Source organism: Pygoscelis adeliae, unplaced genomic scaffold (assembly GCF_000699105.1).
Source record: "Pygoscelis adeliae isolate BGI_AS28 unplaced genomic scaffold, ASM69910v1 Scaffold242, whole genome shotgun sequence".
NCBI classification, from domain to species: domain Eukaryota; kingdom Metazoa; phylum Chordata; class Aves; order Sphenisciformes; family Spheniscidae; genus Pygoscelis; species Pygoscelis adeliae.
Window position 1 is genome coordinate 4,114,377 of NW_008824369.1, and position 21,195 is coordinate 4,135,571.

General features: G+C 42.1%; 1 protein-coding gene across 1 annotated transcript in view; it reads left to right on the forward strand.

Moving 5' to 3' along the window:
• SDK1 (sidekick cell adhesion molecule 1) overlaps positions 1 to 21,195 on the forward strand; it is a 422,744-nt gene that overhangs the window by 345,737 nt on the left and 55,812 nt on the right. Inside the window, exons 28-32 of the mRNA XM_009320033.1 lie at positions 1,354 to 1,452; positions 9,694 to 9,888; positions 13,819 to 14,020; positions 16,056 to 16,159; positions 17,908 to 17,978. Of these exons, the coding sequence (XP_009318308.1) occupies positions 1,354 to 1,452; positions 9,694 to 9,888; positions 13,819 to 14,020; positions 16,056 to 16,159; positions 17,908 to 17,978 (671 nt within the window). The remainder of the gene's footprint in view (positions 1 to 1,353; positions 1,453 to 9,693; positions 9,889 to 13,818; positions 14,021 to 16,055; positions 16,160 to 17,907; positions 17,979 to 21,195) is intronic.

Consider the following 21,195-nt stretch of genomic DNA (forward strand, 5'->3'; position numbering starts at 1 on the left):
TGCTGATGGGGTTTTACAGAAAGGTAGTTCAACTCTTAAAATATTTTTGGCTTTGCAGATGCTCAATTTACTTTCAGTTTCATTACCTTTTCAGTATTAAATGAAGGTTAATATCAATGTGAGAGGCTTCTGTTTATTACTCCCAATGAAGATGAACAAAAAAAAAAGTCTCTCTTTTTTCATCAAAATCTTTTCAATAGTAATGGAATAAACATTGGTTTCTACAAGCAACTTCATTAAGGTAATTTGGTTGGGCTGAAAACACATTCAGACTTCTGGCTTAACAAGGCATTTTCTGTGGAGTGCAGGGAAGGAGTAAGAGCATGCAGGGACAGGAACGGGGACGGGAACAGGGGACAGCAGCTCCCTGACATCTTTTTAGCCATTTTCTCAGCACACTGCCTCTGTGGGGCCTTCGCTTTTCTTTGAAAGGAAACAAAGAGAAATTACTGTTAGCAGAACTCTGCAGGGAGCGAAAAAGCACTCACTGAAATGTACATATCAGACTATAATGAGAAATATTTAAAACTTTGTTTTAGATAACCCCATTATAGCAGTTCCCTCCTTAAGTGTATGTTGGCAAATGATACAAATTGTTCTTCCATCTCCATACCCCTGACATAAATATGTTGTGTCTCTTCTGGTCTCAACTTAATTAAAAGTATCGTCGGGGTAATGCAGGTGGAATTTGTGCTGATGGGGAAATTTTGGTGATGCTAATGTATGAATTAACATCTCCTCACCTTGTGAACCTGGGATGGTCAGTGCAGCCACCAGCCATCTGTATTAATGTGCATCTCACCTGCCTCAGGTTCTCCTGCTCAGACCTAAGTGTTTAAAATGCACATGTAAAATCAGAAGGCAGTTCAAAGCTAGTGCTGATGACACAGAGAGGAGGTATTATTCAATTCCAACAGGTATGAAGCAGATTAAGCTGACGCATAACTCTCTGTAAAGGCAGCTTGGTGACTTGCTTCATAGTGTGTAATCAGTTACCTAGCGGTGATGTGGCCGGCTGGCAGGGACTCCCTGTTATGCTGCTGGGAGATAACTCTCACGGAGGTCAGAGCTCCTTTGTCAGAGCATCCTGCTAAACGCATTTCACAGGTGCGGTAAAACATTGTGGGGCGCACTGGTTCTGTGTTGTGTTTGGTGTCCGTGGGGTGCTGGAGGCATTTGGCCATGGACAGGATTCCTCAGAATAAATTTATATTATGTATGTACGTAGGTGCTCCTAACCATCTACTTATTATTGGTGAGATACAGCTTGAGCTGCCTTCTATGTAAGGTGATCAGAGAACTTGTAATTCCTCTGACATGCAATGCTAGCACGATGTCTGTTTTTCTTTCCAGCCCCCGGGCCGCCTGTGAGGCTGGTGTTTCCTGAGGTGAGGCTGACATCCGTACGGATTGTTTGGCAGCCGCCGGAGGAGCCCAATGGAATTATTCTGGGTAAGAGGGAACAGCAAACCCAGGGCTGGGAGGAGAGGGCTGGAGACCAGAGCGAGCTCCGGCTGTTGGGTTTTCCTTCCCCTTGCGTGTCGGATTAGAAACCACACATAAGCAAATCTGTGGCTAATGAAAAGAAAATATGTCGGTGTCAGCTGAGAAACATGGTACCCTGTGGTGAGGAGGAAAAGTCTGCCCGGCTCCATGGTGTGTGTTTTCCCGAGTCGGAATGACATGTCATTCATGGCACTGTGTTTGAATTGTTGTCTCTCTTCCCATCTGCATTTGGGTTTGTAACCTGTTTGGCTGGCTGTTGGGCAACCGGCCTGTTGAGCTGCAGCAGGGGAGAGCTGGATTTTCCCCTCCTTCCCCCCCGCATTTGCCTTTTCTGGGCATGCCCAACATTTCAGTTTCATGTATGCTTCTCTTTTATTGCTTCCTTTGGATAATACTGACTATCAGGTCCTAAGGGGTTAACTCACATTTAGCTCTAGGGAAATAGGGAGAGCAAGGGACAATAGAAATTCATGAAAAACCTTCTTATCTTCCTGCTCTCATAACTCTTGGGTTGCCTTTGCAATGTGTACACCAGCACTTACTTGTACTTAAAACATGAAGACTTTTACAATGTAGGAATCCATTCTTGCCTCTAAAATTGAAGTAGCTAATAGTTACCCAGCAATTTTCTGTTCTCTGCTGATGTTAAGCACATTTTACAGTAGTTCTAGCTGGTGAGTAAAGATTTGTCTCTCAATTGTGAAAAAAAGAGAAATGAAAGCTTTTGGGTTTTGTTTAGTTCTCAGTCTGCCAGGCCTTTCTGCTTCTAATTTCACTGCCATCATTCAGGCTTGCGTGTAGTCTTTTAGCAATCTTTCCTAAAGCCTTCATTGTTGGGTGGAGGGTGCCTACGTCAAATGCTAGTGTTGGTGGCACCCTTTTAAATAAAGGACCGGTCTTGCATTGCCTTGAAATCTTGAGTCAAGAACTCAGTGTTTGCTCAGGTGTGTAGTTTCCCAAAGTGCTCAGGGGGTGGTCCTGATGCCTGAAGATGCAGGGAAAACATCAAATGGGATCCGAAGGCAGATGCTGCAGGGATTTTCTGAGCATGAGAAAGAGTCTGTGTGAAGCTTGGCAGCGGTTAGCTGTCAGAGACAGATCCACGCAGGGTTTCTCTGCAGCTCAAGGAAGCTTGGCTTCCAGGTTGTCTTGTGGGTTTGATTTGTTGCTTTTGTTGCTTTTTTTAAGGAACTGTGTGTCCTAGAAGCTTGCTCTCAGTAGAGATTGGGATTTGAATCACAGGATGTGGTTAAGGAGGAAAAAAAATCATTTGATGGAAATGATGAGAAAGTACAAAAGAGATTTTGCTCTCCCGACTGTGTTCCAGCGTCTTACATTGCTGCACTTTGTCAGCCTTATTTGCTGAAGTTGCAAGCTCGGTGGAGTAGGAACTCTCTTTTATTTTGTCTTTCAACAGTGCTTTGTGCAATGCATCCCCTTCTCAGTTGGTTCTTACTCATTGCCACCACGTTGATGATAAAATCATACGAATGCATGGTTGGAAAGAAAGGGGAAGGGTGTCCCTTAAAGAATGCTTGGAATGCTTAGCATGTAGACTGTTGTTTCCGATGTCTTGCACAGTCCATTCCCAGTAACACATCCCAGGATACTTGATACTGTCCTGACTTGGCTTTTTTGCAACACCGATGTTGTAACTAAGTAGGTCTATGACCCACTATTAATTCCTACCCTTTTTCTGCAGTACGCTTCCAGGTCAGTCAGTCCCTCTTCCATATGTACATTAAGCTTTTTCTTTGTAAGTGTGATAATTTGCAGGTGCCTTTACTGAATTTCATCTTTCTGATTCCAGACCATCTCTCCTCATTGCCAAGATCACTTTAAATTACACTCTTGTCCTCTAAAGGGCTCACAGCCACTCACAATTTGGTTTTATTTTTGAAGTTTGCAAGTAGACTGGCAATTCCATCAGCCAGGTCGTTAATGAAAATATTGAACAGAACCAGACTTATGACTTATTCTCATGAGACCTTAATTAATGTGTTCTCCCAGTTTGTTAGCAAACTACTGATAACAACATTTTTACTTTTTTTTTTTTAAAGTGTTCAAGTAAAAATGTGTAGTATTTTTCTTAGATTCTGTTTCTCTTTCTTGCTTTTGACAGGGCTGTGTGCAACCATATTAAAGCCTTACTTAAAGTCAATGTGGATCATATCTACTCTTCCCACCTGGCCAGTTACACTGTCAAAATGGAAAATAGATTATTTGATATTTATTATTTGCTGCAGACAAATACATATTGGTTGTTCCTTGGCACTTTATTATCCTCATGGATGCTTATATATTGACTCACGTTTTTTCCCAGGACCTTTCTGGGTATTGAACTTTAGCTTGATTTGTCCATAATTCCCCTGTTTTTCCTTTCCCTATTTTAAAAGATAGGGTACTCTGTTTGCCCTTCTGCAATATTCTGGGATGTCACCTGTCCTCCACAAGGTCTTGAAGATAATCACTGATTATTCTGAGATGGCTCCAGCTAGTTATATAAGCCCTGCAGGGCAAATTTCATCAGGCCTTTCTGAGTTGATTACATCTAGCTTAACTAAATATTCGTTAACCTGTTCTCTATTCCAGCCTACATCCCTACTTATATTGTTGTCAGTTTTAATTTGTGTTAAGTATCTAGTCAGCGTCAACTTTTTTGTGTGTGTGAAAATGAAGCAACGGAGGTATCAGCCTTCCGTTCTTTTCTGTCTCACCTGTCTTGTGCTCATCTTTTCTTCCCAGTAGTTGACCTGTCCTCCTTCTGTCTCTCGAATTTCTAATGTATTTATAAAATCTTTCTCATTGCCTTTGATGCCCTTTAAGTTCTAACTCACCTTGCGCTTCAGCCGTTCTGATTTTGTCCCTACATGCTTGTACTGTCTATTTATACACTCCCTTAGACATGTGTCCTGTTTCAACTTTTGTCCAATTCAGTTTTGATTTCCAGGTCATTAGTGAGCTCTGAATGCAAACATATTGGCCTCTTAACATCTTTTGTCTGCATTGGGATAGTTGTACCTTTTTTTTGTCTCTTTTAAAACTGTCAGCTAACCTGAATTCTTTTTTCCCTTAGAATTCCTTCCCAGGGGGATGTTACCTGCCAATTCCCCCAGTCCACCTCTTTGAAGTCCATTGTCTTTATTCAACAGGTCTCACTCCTTTATTTTTTTGAGATTAGAAACATTGATGTTTGTGGAGGAAGTAGTTAGCTGCCGATGTCAGAGAGAAAAAGTAAAAATTACTCATGCTGGGTACTTTTGTGATCTTTCCTAAGAAGTGAGGAGTGCTTCAAAAATACATAACCAATGTGCAGCATTCTGTGTAAAGGTTGCAAGTTTATTTTTTTTTTTCCTGTACACCTTTTAAATCTCGTTCTGTAATGAACTTTGAAAAACACCATTGTAACCACCACAGTCAAGTGCACCGAAGTAGAGTTGTTGAAAAAAATAAGTTAACATAATTTTGCGCTGTGCCCTTCTATTCACTAGTGGGGTTGGAAGGAAAAAATACTTGCTCTGCAAGAGCAACTTATATTCAGAGCCTTTGAACTAATGTTCCTGCTCTGCTAGCTTTGTCCTCTGAGTATACGAGCACCTTTGCAGCTAAAATTTTTGTAATCTATATCAAAACATGTTCTAGCATTTCAGAGAGAGATTAGTGGGATGAAATACTGGCAGGCACCAAGAGGGAAAACCACTTGTTTGTTTGTTTAAATATTTTACTGTGGAAGACTGCTAGATATTTCCATTGCTCCTTTGGGGAATGTTACGCTAACCATCTGAGGCTTCACTCTGTCTTCTTTTTCCACACGCAGTTCAGCTAGCACCCAACATAGTTCCTTCAAATACTATTAAAGAAAAATGATGTATTAATGTGCATATGTGCACTTCTAGCTATGAGCTTCTTCTGAAAACAAACGCTCAACCCGCATCCTTCCAGGCTCTGGTTAGTATTCCTCAGTATCCTTGTATTTAGTGTTTACCTGAAGCTTATTGCAAAAGAGCGTAAGAACTCCACTGAGTGTTAGAACCAAAATAGGATGTAATCCATGTTTGCAAATTCATATTTTGATCCTAGACTGCATTTGCACACCCGCTGGCCCTGAAACAGATAAGCAGTAAAATCAACAAACTGCATTGCTGCTCCACTAGGCAGACCGTAACCTCCCAATATGATTTGGCTTTCCCTAAGTTCTGTGACAAATTAATAAGCGTTTGTATCTCCTCTGCACCGTGGCCTGCGTGAACGGGTGCTGTCAGTTCTGAAGGGCTTTGTATGGTGATGAGCTTGAAAGCTTTTTTATATTCATGGTGTGTTGTCATCTTCCTGCCTGTTTGCTTTGGGGAATCCACTGGTTGTGTTACAATGACCTAACATTTAACAGGCAGTTCAGACTGTTGCCGTTTATTGAGTTCAGAAAGCGTAGCTCACGAAACTGCTTGCAGTTGTGCAAAAAATACTTTAAAAGATGCTAATGCAAAAGTAAGCCTAGTTTCAATGAATAAATAAACTCCTGAAGAGCTGATCTTTCAGGGCTTTTTTTATGCTGTTTTGGTCTGGTGAAGCGCAGAACTCCCAATACCAGAAGAGATTTGGGATCTAATGCTGGGGGGGGATTAAGAAAACAATATGAGTTCTTATTGACCATGCAGATACTTCATATTCTGCAGGATATTCCTTTCCTCAAAAAACCTTGCTCTGATCACCTTTTAAATATTTTACTTTCCTTCATAACCTTTGATTTTTATTTTTTTTTTAACCTATATCTGTGACATCTTATTGTCATAATCAAGTAAGGGAAGGAAGCTTCCTTATTCCTCCACTGCAGCAATTGCAGTTATTGCCTCATATAGCCCTCGAGCATACATTAATTTCTCTTTGAACACTTTCCATTTACCTCTATTGATTTGCCTCGTTTGATTTCACTTAACATTTCCTGTCTTCTCTCATCCCTTGTTGCTGAAATTCATCAGCTTAATAATTTTATCTTTTTGATCTTGCATTAGCCCTAATTATTATCCAAGCTGTGGTTTAAATACTGCGTCCTCTGTGCCACTCAGGAAAAAAAGAAAACCAGTGCTTTTTATGCCAGTATGTATCCTGGCTGTCCCAAACTGTCCAATAGGAGAAGGTGATGTAGGAGATGAAAATTAAGATACTGGCTATCTCTCAGGTGGTTTGTAGGTAGCAATAAGAGCGAGCTGAGTTCAGGTGCAGAAGTTGGATATGTACCTTTGAATCCGACCAAGGGAATTGTTGAGTTTCTGAGGAAATACGTGAAGGTGACGGCTCTGGTTGTGTAAACTCTGCCTCAGATATCCAGGAAAACAGATATTTACCCAGACTGTCAGCCAACACGGCAGATGTAGGAGAGGACGGTGAGAGCTGATACTGTTTTTCACAGGGAGGCACTGAAAGGGAGTTTGCAGAGCCTGTCAGAGACAGGCTGTGACAAGTGATTTCTTCTTTCTCGTGGCTAAATTAGTTTTTACGCCAGCCAAGGAACCACTCCTGTGTAAGTTGTTATAATGGCCTAGATATGTATGTGTTCCTTTGCCTAATCTGAGCATGTTTGTAATTGGCTTTCCAGCATGAGTACCACCATTTAGCAGCAAACAGTTCTCTTTCTATTTCCTCCTTACATTTTAACTACACTTTATATTTTACAAAGGTTTAGAAAAAGAGAGGAAATTGCTTGACAAGGATGTGTCCCAAACATCATACTTATCTTTTAATAACTAGATAAATCAACTTTTCTATTCTTCTAATATTCTGTTTCCCTCCAGGTCTTATTCTTTACGTCTTATGTCCCTTTATCAAACTTCTTTAGCCATCTTAGTTCCTTCTTCCTTCATCTTTCCTGCTGCTGTAAAAATTTCCCCGGTGCTTTTCTTTGACTATTTTTCCCCTTATTGAGATCCTGCACCGGGAGTTTTCACTCCCGTGTTCTTCATACCTGTATAAACAAAAAAAGATCGTAGTGTATCCATTCCTTCTCCCCTTTGCTAGCTGTCTTTATGTAGACTTTAAAAAAGATCAAAATACTATAGTACTAAAGATACAGAAATACTTTGGTAAAATATATTGGACCAGTAATGGGAGAGCTGGTGGCGTGGATAAAAGGAGGTAGTTTGCAGGTGGAAAAATGAAATGTTCAAAGTATAAGACCCTAAGACTTTGCTGGGATCTGAGCATGCTCAGGAGCTCTGAAAAATCAGGCCAGTTTTTATCTAGTAGTCTAATGCTATCCATCCAGCTGCGAAAATGTTGCTGTAGGAATATGCCTGACACACCAACTGCTGCGTTGTGTGAGGGTACCCCAGGCAGCATGAGGTGAGCCCCGTGGGGCGCTGGGAGCCTTTCGCTGCTGATGCCCATTTTCAAACGTGGGCGCCCCAAGTGTGTTAAGGCACTTCAGTGGATCAGCTCTGTACCCAAACCTGTTTGTAACTGCAGCCTGTGGGAGCTCTGGCTGAAGTCACAGGTGCCTGGAAAAGCCAAGTCACTCTTCAAGGTGTTGGTGCAATCAAATTTGTTCCATGTGAGGCAGCTACGGCTGGTGCTCCACATCCCCTAGCAGCTGCTGAAGGAAAAAGGACAAGGAAACACTGGTGCATTGTCAACAGCACTGTGAGAGTCAGCACACCAAAATTCATACCATCTGTATCCCAGTTAAATTCCACTGTTCGTGACAAGTTCGCGCCACACACAAGTATGGCATTCATTCAAGAAAGTGCAGGAACTCTGCGCCTTTTCTGTGAGTCGGCATGTGGCAATTGTTGCATATTCACAGTGGGAAATAAATGTCGTCGATTTTGTCTAATAGCCACAGGTAAGATGATAACCTCAGTTTTCATGCACTGACCTTCACAAATGAAGCATGCCAGGTTTGGCTCCCCTTGTTCTTGTTACAGCCAGAATGTGGTGGGAGTTCAAACTCTAGCTGGGATATTAATTCAAAGAGAAAGAGATGGTCTCAGGTGCTACAGACCCCTTTGTCATTCGGAAGATGAGCAGAGGGTTGGCAGAATCATGTCATGACTGTTTTGTTTTCAGCTGGTTTGATTTGGATTTGTTGGCTGCCCTCTGCCCTGTGTAACTCCATGAAGCGTTTAATCATACAACTGTATTCAGCTTGGGCAATAAAGCCTCACACCAGTTCTGGTATTAATTGATTTTGGAAGTCAGCAGCTGGACTGAAAGTTACTATCGAGCTCCAGAAGTGAGAGCCTGATTCAATTGCTGGGTTTACAGAATGGATTGGAGTATTTGGCAGATCTTCTTTGGGGGACAGTTGTTGCTAGTGGTGCATGAGAACTCTGGAAGCCCTCCTTTGCATAGTTGGATCATTAATAATACAGGCTAAATTGTGAAATCCTAATTGTCAGGAAGGTTGGAATGGGGGTTATCACTTGCAGGCATCAACAAAATTGATTATTAAGCGCCGCGTGGTTGAAGCAGGACCTCACAGCTTGCAGGCTTCTTCCTTGGGCTGTGGGCAAGGGCAGCAACGTTGAACGACAGAAGAAGGATGCTTTTAGTGGCAGTTCTGGCACTCGCTGTACAGTTACAGGGGAGTGGGAGAGCTGAGAACAAGACAAGTGCAAAAAGCAGGAGCAAGCCTTTACTTGAGCGATATGAAGGCTGCACGGTTTGGGCAATCCAGCTGCTCTGCAGCTGAAGAACCTTTGGTTTGAGCCAACATTGAAACTGTGAGAGGACAGAACAGTGTGTGAGCGTACACATGCACGCGTGAGCGTGTGTGCTTGGGTGGAAAGCTGAAACAGAGTGTGCTGTCTTGAACTGGCTCAATGAGGTGACATTAACTGCATGGACTCTGTTCCTTTGCCTTTCCAGAAGGTATCGGTATGCTTAGGAAAGATTAAACTGGTTTTGTATCTTGTTGGTATAAAGGATGGAAAGTGAAGTCAGTCCCATGGCAGATAATACTGAGTAGACCCTTGTGTGCGCCACTGTGTGTGATTTCCCTTGTAGGGTACAGCACCTGACTGGGGGAGGGCTGCCATACAGCAGAGTTTTATAACACTAAAGGAAGTAAATTACTTTGTGCTGGTCTCAGATAAACAAGTAATTATGATAAACTAATAGTTTTGGTGCTCTTTTGTCCCTGCTAGAAAAAAATCCTAACCCTTTTTCTCTCTCTTGTTGACGCTGTGATTTCAGGGTATCAGATTGCGTACCGTCTGGCCAGCAGCAGCCCTAACAAGTTCACGACGGTGGAGGTTGGCTCAACAGTCAGGCAGTTTACTGCTACAGATCTCGCCCCTGAGTCAGCATACATCTTTCGGACATCTGCTAAGACCAGGCAGGGCTGGGGGGAGCCTCTGGAAGCCACAGTGATCACAACAGAAAAAAGAGGTAATGCTTGCAGCCACAGGTTGAGGTACTTTCTGTGGCGTGCCTTGGAGCCTGCGCTGCACTTGGGGGAATTTTAATAACAGGCTACAGCCTGTACACCTCCTCCTTCTCACCCTATCAACCTGCCCCAAACCATAGCAACATCGTGATTTGAGAAACCTGGTGAGCAAGACAGACTTTTATGAGACACAGTTCTTCTAACCTGCCGGGCTGTTGGAGATTGATTTTTCCATCAGCTGCTATATTGGCCATATGCAGCCTCCTTCTGCAGTCAGATCTTTATTTCAGCTCTCTTGTTTTATAGAAAGATTGCAATCTTAAGAAAGTAAGTGATGGATGAATTGTATTGATTAGGGAATGCAAAATGAGAGGCGGTGATGTTGCAGGATTTCTCCACGGCTTCTCCATTGTACCTCAGTCCTGACCTAACGTGTTAGTAATTACTCTGGCCTTTCACTGCTGTACACTCGAGCAGAGTGTTTGCATTTTGGATCACCCAGAATCTGCTCTGCATCATTGCTTGTTTCTAATGCTTTGGCTCAAGTAACTGCTCGATTCTCCAGCCTTAGAACAGATCTCTAGAGCTGCCAGTTAGAAAAATTATATTTTCTACTTGTGCATGAAGATGATTTTTTTTTATTTTTTTTTTAATTCGGAGCTAAAAGGTAATATATTGGTGGAGAACAGGAGTGTGGGTTTTCCTCTGGTCTTGTACTATATGCCACATTCCATTGCAAAGCATGTATCTGGTCTCTTGAGCTGGCAAAGTCAAAACTAACCAGGGTAACTTTACCATCATCACTCCCTTGCGCATCACTGGATTTTGTGCCATGTGCCGCTCTGACCCATTGTGTTGTCTGGATATTGATCTTTAAGAAAACTTCTCCCTCAAAAATTACAACCATGCAACTTCTGTGATTTATAAAAATCACAGTTCAGAGAGAAGCACACTTCAGCAGGTAACTAGGGCAGACCTCCATAGACATCTTGCAAATATTGCTAGCACTTTTGCATGTACTTGTGTGCCTGGTCTTGGCTCTTGCCCCCAAGTATTGCACTATAATACAAGCAATTATATTTACTTTTAGTTCTTAAAATGTGCCTACTAAGCAATCTCATTTTAAGTCCTTTCTACACCTTGCAAATCATTTAGTGCAAGAGTAAGGATTTCCCATGCTCTTTGCCCACAATGTTGTCTTATTATTTTCTTATAACACTTCTAAGAAGAGAGGACATTGGCCTGATGTTCAACCACCAGCAGCGAGGACCTGTGGGGTGCATTTCAGCTACTTCTGGCCCGTCTGGTTGGTGTTAATATTCCCACTGGCATAGGTCTCCAGGTCATGTGTAGCCTTCCCAGTCCATAACAGTGCAGTTCTCGGAGAAAGAAACTCGAGCTGTATTAGGAAACTTAAAGTGCCTCTACTAAAGATACTGTCCATCAAAGAGATTTATCAGCTGAAGGTTTCTTCCACCCCTGTCTGATTGCTGTCAAAGTGGAAGTTTAAAGTCCAACATGTGGAAGTTTCAAAAAAATCCACCATGCCCAATAAAGTGAACACTCAAAGCTCGGAGCCTCTCCTTTTCAATAAATTGTGCTCAGATTTCCCAGACTGTGCACAAGCTGTTGCTGGATACACAATAGCTCAAGGCAGAACTCCCAGCTCCGCTGCGGGAACACTGATCCCTCGTTGCTATCGATGCTTTACAGTTATCTTGAATAGCCAAGTCATCGTATAAAATGAATCCTTTCTCTTTTTGATGGATGGCTCTGCTGTGTCTCTGTGCATGCTATGGAACCAAGTCCCAGGGCACTGAGAGTTAACTGAAGTGATCCCATATGTAACATGTAGAGAGAAAAATGTGTAATCTCACATCAGCAAGATTGATATGAGGAGATGATAAAGAAATTTACCCAGTGCAGCTATTCTGCTAACAAGTAAATAAACAAACAAACCTGAAACTTGTATACATGGCAATAAATATTCTAGAGCGAAGAGATATTTTATTTCCATTATTAAAAATGTATTTAATATCCTTGTAGTCCTTGATACTAAGGTAGGCAGGCACAAAAATTCCCTTGAAAGTTAGCAAAAATGGTCACTCCTGTCCTTTTAAATTCCTTGGATAATCCCAATATAAATCTTTACATTTTACAATGATACCTCTGATTTACAGATCCCAAGTTGTATTGTAGCTGTATTATCCAGAATTCTTCTGTAGTGCTTTGAATCTACATAGTGGTGTGATACCCTTCAGAATACTTAACACCAGCGATCAGGGCAGAACTTAGTCAGGAGATGTAAATGTAGCAAGAAATTAAAAGGAGTCCGTTGAGTCATATGGCCTGGCCTTATGTTCCTGCACAAACCTTAGCATTTGCTTTGTGGCTAAACTCCCACAAATAAACTCTTCATACTAATGGTTTTGTACAAACAGTCCTGAAGTATATCTTGCAGTACAGGAGATTTTAAGATCTCCCATTAGCAGCAGAAGGAAACCCAATCATGGGAGACTGACTGCAAGATCTGACCTGCCCAAAACTGCAAGCTGGTTAAAGCTTATCAGCAGGGAGCATTAAATCCCCACACAACACTCGCTTCCTCTGATAGAATAACCCTGAATACCTGTCTCAGCCTGTCAGTGTAAGGCATTGACCTTTTGCATTGTACTCTGGCTCGCAGGCTGCTGGCACGGAGGGCTTCCTCCAGCTAATAGCTTACAAATCTTTGGGCACTGATGTCAGCAAGAGCATGCTGCAGAGAAATGCCAAAATGTATAGGAAATGGTTTTAGGGGATGGCAGGGAAATGAAGTGCTCGCCATACAGAGCTGTAAGGAATTGGGCAGGCGGAGGTGTGTTTAAGGAAACAAGTGCTGATGAAATTGAATTGCTTCTCAAAAGCAAGTCACTGCGGTGTCTCCGATCAATTTCTGCTTTATTACATGCCACACATTTTAATCAGAATCAATAATCTTCATGATAAACAATTAAACAATTATTCCTCACTCTATAGAGTTTCTCTATTGAAATCAATGGAGTGCAGAGACACAGCGTCGGGAAAGGAGATCTATATTGAAACAGTTGGGGACTGGCATGCTTACACCTGCATTACCATTCCCTGCCTCATCTAAAAGGTGTACAGTTAATTACTGCGGAGAGATCTCCCTCAGCATTGGCGCTGGCTGGTTGGACTTCATAGGTTCATGGTTAGTGGCTATGAAGAGAAGAACTGGGGAGGTCTGGAAGTGAACTGCAGCAGGTACTCAAGCCCCAGCTCTGCACTGTCTCCAAGCTGGGGTTTGGAAGCTGCAGCAGGAGCTGCTGATGGTTCCCTGTTCCTTGCCAGAGAGAACTGGTGCAGGAATTTAGGATTGGCTGTAAGTCGTGTGCTTGGACTCTGCTACACACCAGCTTGTTCCAGCTAATCCCTTCCTCTTCTTCATGCCTCAGCTGGGGAGCAGCTGGTAGAAGAGGATGCTACACAGCACAGAGAGAACATAGTCCCATGGTATCAAGCAGTAAGCACAGGTTAAAAAGTGAAGTACTTTACAGGCAAACTCTGTCAAAAGTGCAAGTGCAGCTGGAAGCACAGCTGAGTTTCATTAAAGACTTCCTTGGGTTGCTCGGCTGTGGGTCTTAGTGATTCTTCCTTAACCTGCCAGGCTAAGACCCCCCCAAGTTTGAGGTCTGCTGCTGGGCAAGTGTATATTCAGTGGTGATCTTTTATACAGGGAGATAAGAATCAGTTTTACTGCTCTTCTTTGCAGTAGAAGGTTAAGGAATGGGACGGGTTATATACTTCATGGGGCAAACCCAAAAGTTTAATCTCCTGTGGCATTACCACTATGAAAATCCGATCAGGCTGTCATGTTTTATGCTAGCTAGAATTTCCTCTCAAAGCGGTACCAAATTATGGTTTAATTGCAGAACGACCAGCACCTCCCAGGCAGCTGATGACCCCCCAGAGTGATGTGTCATCACGGAGTCTGCTGTTGAAGTGGGTCCCTGGAAGTGATGGATCTTCACCAATACGGTATTTTACAGTACAAGTGCGAGAACTGCCAGATGGAGACTGGCAAACCTACTCCTCTTCTATCAGCCACGAGGCAACATCCTGCATTATTGAAAGGTACCATATGATCCCAGGCTAGCATAGAAATTCCCACACTTTCCACTCCCAGCAGTTAGGAAGACAAAGCAAGCATCACTCGGCTTCACAGTCTTTTTGGGGGAGAGAGGTTAAGTGAGGTCACTGCTCCCATTTTAGAGGTGGTGTTACGAACAGCAATTGAGAGATTTGCTGAAGGTCATGCAATAAATCTAATTAAGGTTGGATTGGAATGCATCTTTTTGAAGCCCTTCCTGAAAGCTCAGCACGGTAGATAACGCTACTCGGGCTAAACCATATGTAGCTACACAATGCTCTGTAAAATACAACTAGTTAAAAATCCTTTCAGTAGCAACTGATGTTAAAATCCACTCTCAATGCTGCATTGCAATTATCTCTATATAAGCTTTTCCAGATGAAATGAGAAGTATTTTTATCTGTATTTTCCATACTGAAGTTTATAGATAGCATCAGAATGTTTAAACTTTGTTATTCAGGCTTCATTATATCCTCAGCGATGCTGTTGTAATTAAAGTCCTTGTAACATCTGTGAAAGCAATTGAATGCCTATGAGAAGGTGCTTGTTTTGCTGTCCGTTTCCTCTATTGACCAGCTAGTACAAATCAGATTATTTCTACAAGGCCGTGAGCTTTTGGAGAATCAAGTATTCAAAGCATTCAGATACAGATTTTTCAGGTCTGTTATAAAAATATCAGTGACTACAGTATATGGCAGCTCACCGGTCATGTGCCAGAAGGTACAGACACGTTGCTTTCCTTTCGTCTAACTGTGCAGAAAAAAGAAAACTTGACAATTATAGGTACAAATATAGACCTGATTCATTGACCTTGGAGATATAGTACCCACCCTGACTTATACCCAGTATCTTTCCAGTCAAGACCTGTAAAATCAAGGAAACCAACCATGTCATTTAGACTTGACGTTGGCATTACTGAAAACAAGAGATCAAGAAAGATGATTCAAATTATTCAAGTTGCTGTAAGTAAGTAACGGTGTCCTAATAGGGTGGAACTACTGAAAAGATTTCTTCTCCCCCTTGCTAAAAGCATTTTCCTGTGAAAGTCCAGAAGAGTAGTACATGCATGATGCGAGAGTGCTGCCCATCAGAATGTATTATCCTTTGATGTTTAACCGTTCCTTACAAGTAACTTTGCTTGGGTTTGTAGTCAGTGTTACATCTGCCAGCTGATGGCTAGACGCTACGAATTAATTAGCTAAATCCCCTGTAATTTACAGCTCTGCATTTCTAGCCTCCACATATGACTCAAAAGGCAGCCTCCCCCACACCTTCTCCCTGCCAAGCCAAGTCAGACGAATCTTTGCTAAGGTTATGTCAGCTGGAAATCACTCTTTGCATATCTTAAAGCACTGCATAGATAAAAGAGCTGCAGGGAACCTGTTGTTACTGTCTTTATTGAATAATCCAGGTAATAGCATTAATTTGAAATTCAGTGGGAATAAAACGCACTGATCAAATGGTATGGTCTAGAGGATTAGTCGGAAGGCTGGCGCTCTGAATTCCAGTGCCTGCTGCGCACTGTCTGACCCTGGGCACGTCACCTGTCTCCTCTCTACCTGTCATCCCCATCCATGCACTGAGGATGAGCTGACCCACAGGTCTGTTTTGAGGCTATCTCAGGCAAAGCACCCTGAAAGCCAGGTTTTGCATAGCCATGCAAAACTCGGATAACAGCACATCTTGTCCTTTCCAACAAGCCCCAGTCGTAGGCTGCTCCATGAACTGCAACTTCATGGCTGTTTTCTGGAGCCCGATTCAGCTATGAATCGGTGCGTGTTTTCAGGAACTCAGGCCGATGGAAATCTGAGAAGGTGCTGATGGCAGCAAGGGTGCGAACACCCCCGTGTTCCAAGGAAGCTGGGGGAGGCTGCAAAGAAAAGGCAACGTGGAGAAGAGACAAACTGCCCGATGACTTTAGTTGCCAATGGGCAGGTTCTCCATAGAGGATTGTTCTGAGGCAAGTTGTGATGATGTGAGGAGATTTCATCCCTCAGCCTTATTTTTTACATTTCACAGCTTGAACCCATTCACCTCTTACAAACTGCGAGTGAAAGCCACCAACGATATCGGAGACAGTGACTTCAGCACAGAGACCGAAGCGGTCACAACTCTGCAGGATGGTAAGTGGGGAGGCAAGGCATGCTGGGGGCATCGCCGTGGGATGGGTGCTCCCCAGTGCTCCTAGGTTTGCTGGAGCCGCTGCAATGTGTTCTCTGCCAGGACAGTAGAGTGAACATTCAACATCCAATGCAGTTTTGTTCATAGGAGATTGATACAGGTAGTAATGAGATGTGGCTGAATTAATAACAGGCAGCCTTAAGTGTCCTGCTGTGCCCTCTGATAATGAATCATACTTTCAGGAGTCTCAAAATGGAATTAAACGCCGTTTGATTGGCTTCCAAACTCTGCACTAACCATTATCTTTGCAGAAATTGAATAATTTACAAGAGATCATTAAAAATAAATGTAGAACCATGCATACATTTGAAGAAGTTTCTTCATTGTTTTCACTCACAATCCACGTCGGTATGCAATATGGCAAAATTGCTGAGGTATAAGTAAGAATGTGAAGCTCCTGGAAACATGAACATTTAATCCTGTGGATCAGGGCTAATAAACTGTGAATGACATTGACAAGGCTTTTATTTTTAGCCTTAGAGATCAGCTTCTAATTCCTTGATTGTGTAAAGTCAATGCCTGAATGCAGAAGTAGCTCTGATGTCTTGAATGGAGAAAGGAACTCTGCAAAGTGTGAAAAAGCATCAGTATTTACCCTTAGCCTGGGAAATGGGGTAATACTGGGATATATATATATGGTGCTAGGAATTAGCCAGTACTTAATACAGCGTAAGGAATGACTAGTTAAATATAGCATTGAGATATAAAAATAGGAAACAATTTTGCAAAGGAATGTTTAAAGAACATGATCTTGAAATTGGAAAAACAGAGGACAGAGCTCAGGACTACCCGAAGTTAAACAAGAACCCATGTAATACTTGAATAATGTGCCTAGCAGCCTATTAAAGACATCCTGACTCTCCACCTTCCTGAACAGCAGCTGCTGTATTGGTGCAGGCTGTAACCAGTACTAATGAAGCAGCACTGACTCACTGTTTTGGAATTTAAAATTTTATTTTCAATTCTCTTTTAATTTAGCTACAGTGAATCCAGAATTGTGCTTGGCCTCCTCACAATACAACAGGGAAACACTGTGAAAGCTTCTCACCTCCTTAACAAACTGAACGTTTATTCCACTGAGCAAACCTGGTGCTGCCACTAGAGCATTGCACTGTGGAGGGCTGTCAGCTCCTGATAAGCCTTCCCTCCTTTGTATTTGAGCTGCTGAAGTGTGTGTGTGTGTGTATGTTACAGACCATCGGCACAGGAATGGGTTAACCCGTGGTAAATCAAGCTATCTTAACTAAAACAATCTGTGAATAGGTGATATAGACTCCTAAAAACGAGGTGGGCTTGCCCCAGCCATGGCAAAAGTATGGAAAATTTGGGAGCAGTTTGTTCGCACTTTCAAGTGCACACACAGCTGGTTTAACTTCCTTTCAAATGTGTATCCAGTTGTTTGTGAGCAGCTGGTACGCTGCAGCTTCCTCCAGATTTATGCCCTCAGCTTTTCTCTTATTCCTGCTCAAGTTTCCAAGGCCACAGACAGAGCAAGGGATGTACGAGAAGTGGCTGGCTTCTGCCGGGATTGCAATATTCATATCCACCGTATTGCTTTTGAGACCTACCACGTAGCAGCTGGGATAGAAGATTTTCTTAAGCAGCAAAGAAAGAGAATCTGATGAATAAAAGCTGCCCGTTTTCCACCCTGTTGCTATAACTGCTTTGGTTACCTTTTTTCCTTCTTTAGTTCCAGGTGAACCACCCAGTTCTGTGTTAGTAACTCCCCACACGACTTCGTCTGTCCTTGTGCAGTGGCAGGTAGGTAAAATGAAAAACTCTGACGTTTCTGGAACAATTTTTTTGTTGCTTTGACTTGTTGAGTTTAATGGTACATTGCAATGGATGTTTTCCTAAGCTGGAATTATTGTAGTAAAGTTGAAGGACTGCAGCTACTTCCTTATTTTCCTGATCTAGGCATATATTTTAGTGATGGATGGAAATTTCTGGCAGTTGCTTTTACTTTGTGCCCCATGAGGGAAAGCTTGGGAGGTAAAGGAGTTTCTGTAGCAACACCCAAGATCATTACTTGTATGGATTCTCCTGTCCTTTCACTGATATCGATAGACATGCATCTTTACATTGAAAACATTCAACGGAGAGCGGCACTGGTAAAGATCAGGTAATCAAAAGCTCGCTTTCATTCACATCGCGTACTGCCTCCTTCAGCTGCTGAAATAATTAGAAGTGTGTGCTGTGTCTAAGATCCTGTTCGTACCTTTGAGGAACTCCACATGCTCCTTTGGCTCTGAGGGCTTAAAAATTGAGATTTCTTCAGAGAAAAGAAAGGAAGTTTGAGCTTTCTGTAATATCTCTGACTTGGATGTGAAATTATTCGTGCCAAGTCTGCGTTTTATATAGGCATTTCCTCTGCCTTCCTTTACCTTTCAATACTGGCCTCCTGGGAGATGCTGGAACATTTTGTGACCCAGTGCCTGAGGCTTCTTTTTGCAGAGTGAGCATTATTAGAAGGAACCCAGTGGGGTACTGCACGTTATCCGTAACCTATCCTGGAAAGCCTCTCCCCACCCTGCTCCTGAGACAATGTGCCACACACATAATAAGGATAACTTTGGACAGATTGCATTATAGTGAAAAATGTACATACGCGTTTACAGTGCAGATGGGGCTCCTTGCATTTTTGGAAAAAAAAAATATGTATGAGGGTCTGTTTGTTGCTATGCAGCAGCACTTTAAAAATATGCCTGGCTGTACTGCTGGGTTGCTGGCCCAAGTTCACGCAGCATAATACTAAGCAACATCATTGCTTGCAGCATGTTGAACAAATAGAAGACATGTTGAACAGTTTTACCAAAGGAATTATGGAGAGATGTAAATCTACTGCCCCACCTACAAATAAAGCCGGCAGTTAAGAAAAAAAGGTATACGAAGAGAGGACAAAGAGGATGTGAGGCATGATGTACCGCAGAAATAAACGTTCCCCCAATTGACTGATTATTGGTGTGTAGTTAATGTGAAATAGGTGGTTGTTTAGGTAATTGGATGCTTTTTATTTCATGAAAATGAAATGGGGTTGTTGTGCCAGAGCCATCTCAAGGGAGTTGTGGGCGATTATATGTCATTACTACATGTATATTAATAGGTCCTGGTAATTCAGCCGTACTGTATTTTTCAAATAAACAAAAATCCTCAAGTCCCACAATAGCCTCCAATTAAGAGGAAGTTTCACAGCAGTGTCTAAGAAATAATGTAAACTGAAAACAGCAGTCAAGCTAAATGGGAGAGTAGATTTCCAAGCAAAGCTAAATTTTTAACTTTGAGCTGTGTTAATAATTCACAAAACAAACTCTAGATGTGCTATCTGTGCTTTCAGCTGCTTGGTCCAATCAGTCCATTATTTTTAAATTTAAAGTAGGAAAAAAATAAGTAATTTCCATTGAGGTCTGTTGTATCAATAATGCAAGGTTATTTCAAATGTTCAGGAGGATGTTACAGTTAACATCAGGATCATGTACTGTTCTGCTTCTACCTTAGAGATAACAATTACTCAAACTTACATGTTAGTCTTTATTTTATTTTTAAACAGCACAAAAATGTTTCTCTTACTTCTGTACAACATTGCGGGCTGCCACTCATAATCATTTTACCTATTTCAGCAGATCCCTCAGGCCTTCCTACAAAATCTTAAATAATCCATTACATCAAAAGCGGAGTTTTGTCCATGAAAGACAGATAGGAAGGGGAAGACCTGACCTTTTAGCGGAGTACCCTTTTCAGGAAAGAATCATAATTTCCATGGCAAGGAGAAAGACTGTTTTCAAGCCATTTATTTTCTGAGCTTTCCTGTCCTAAATTTTAAAGGAAGGAAAAAATGGAGAATCACATGAAAGCATAAGAAAACAATGCTTGCTATCAACAAATCAGTGTTGTACCACAATGAGGAATTAATCTTTATCTGTTGGGCAGTTATACGGCAGAGCAGGGAGTAACAGTCTCGTTCTCAGCTTCAGCAGTGTTTTCCTTTTAAGATTCTGTAGGATGTTCCACCTCAACTTTTTTTTTTAATTTAAAAAAATAGGAAAATACATTGGCACCTTCCTTTTAGGTAATAATTAAGTGAAATACAAATCCATGTAATGTTCATATTATTTTTTTCATTGTGTGAAGTTTATTTCTGTGCTGGATAGGCTTTGTTTTCTTGCAGCCTCTCTCCTCCTTTGTGGTGATGCACTCAAGATGTACGTGTATGTGGGACAGTGCCTCCCTTTACCCTGTCTCTGGAGAAGGCAGTCCTCGTGCTTCGCATTGTGACTCCTCTCTGCCAGGACAGAGGGAGGCAAGGACGCTGCCGTGCTGTGGAGCCCTTCTCTGCTAGGGCACCATCAGAGCTAAAGCAACTTCAGTATAATACAGAAAACAAAAGAGGAAAGTCAGAAGATTGGAAAAGAAAAAAAAATTATCATGATAGATATACTAGTAATTGCCAGTAAACCACATCTCATCTTCTCCACCTTGCGGAGAAGAACGTTTCAGCTGGTCTATGAGCAGCCCTGGAGAAGGCTGTCGCTTTTTTTGGTCTATTTGCTCAGTCCCTTGGACAAGGGGCTCCATCTGAGACTAGGAAAGGCTGTTGTACAAGAGGTTGATTTATTTGCCTTCTAAAATGGAGTCTGAGAGGGAATATGATTACCCTTTTTAAAATACATCACGGGAGTAAACACCCCATAGGGAGAACAACAATTTAACCCAAAAGGCAATGTTAGCACAGGAACAAATGGTTATAAACTAGCTATGAATTATTTAGATTAGAAGTTAAATGAAGGTTTCTAACTGCCTGTTGTGGTTCAACCCCAGTTGGCAATAAAGCACCACTCAGCTGCTCGCTCCCCGTCCCCCTCCCCCTGGTGGGATGAGGGAGAAAATTGGAAGGGCAAAAGTAAGAAAACTCATGGGTTGAGATAAAGACAGTTTAATAATTGAAATAAAATAATAATAATAATAAATTGTAATGAAAAGG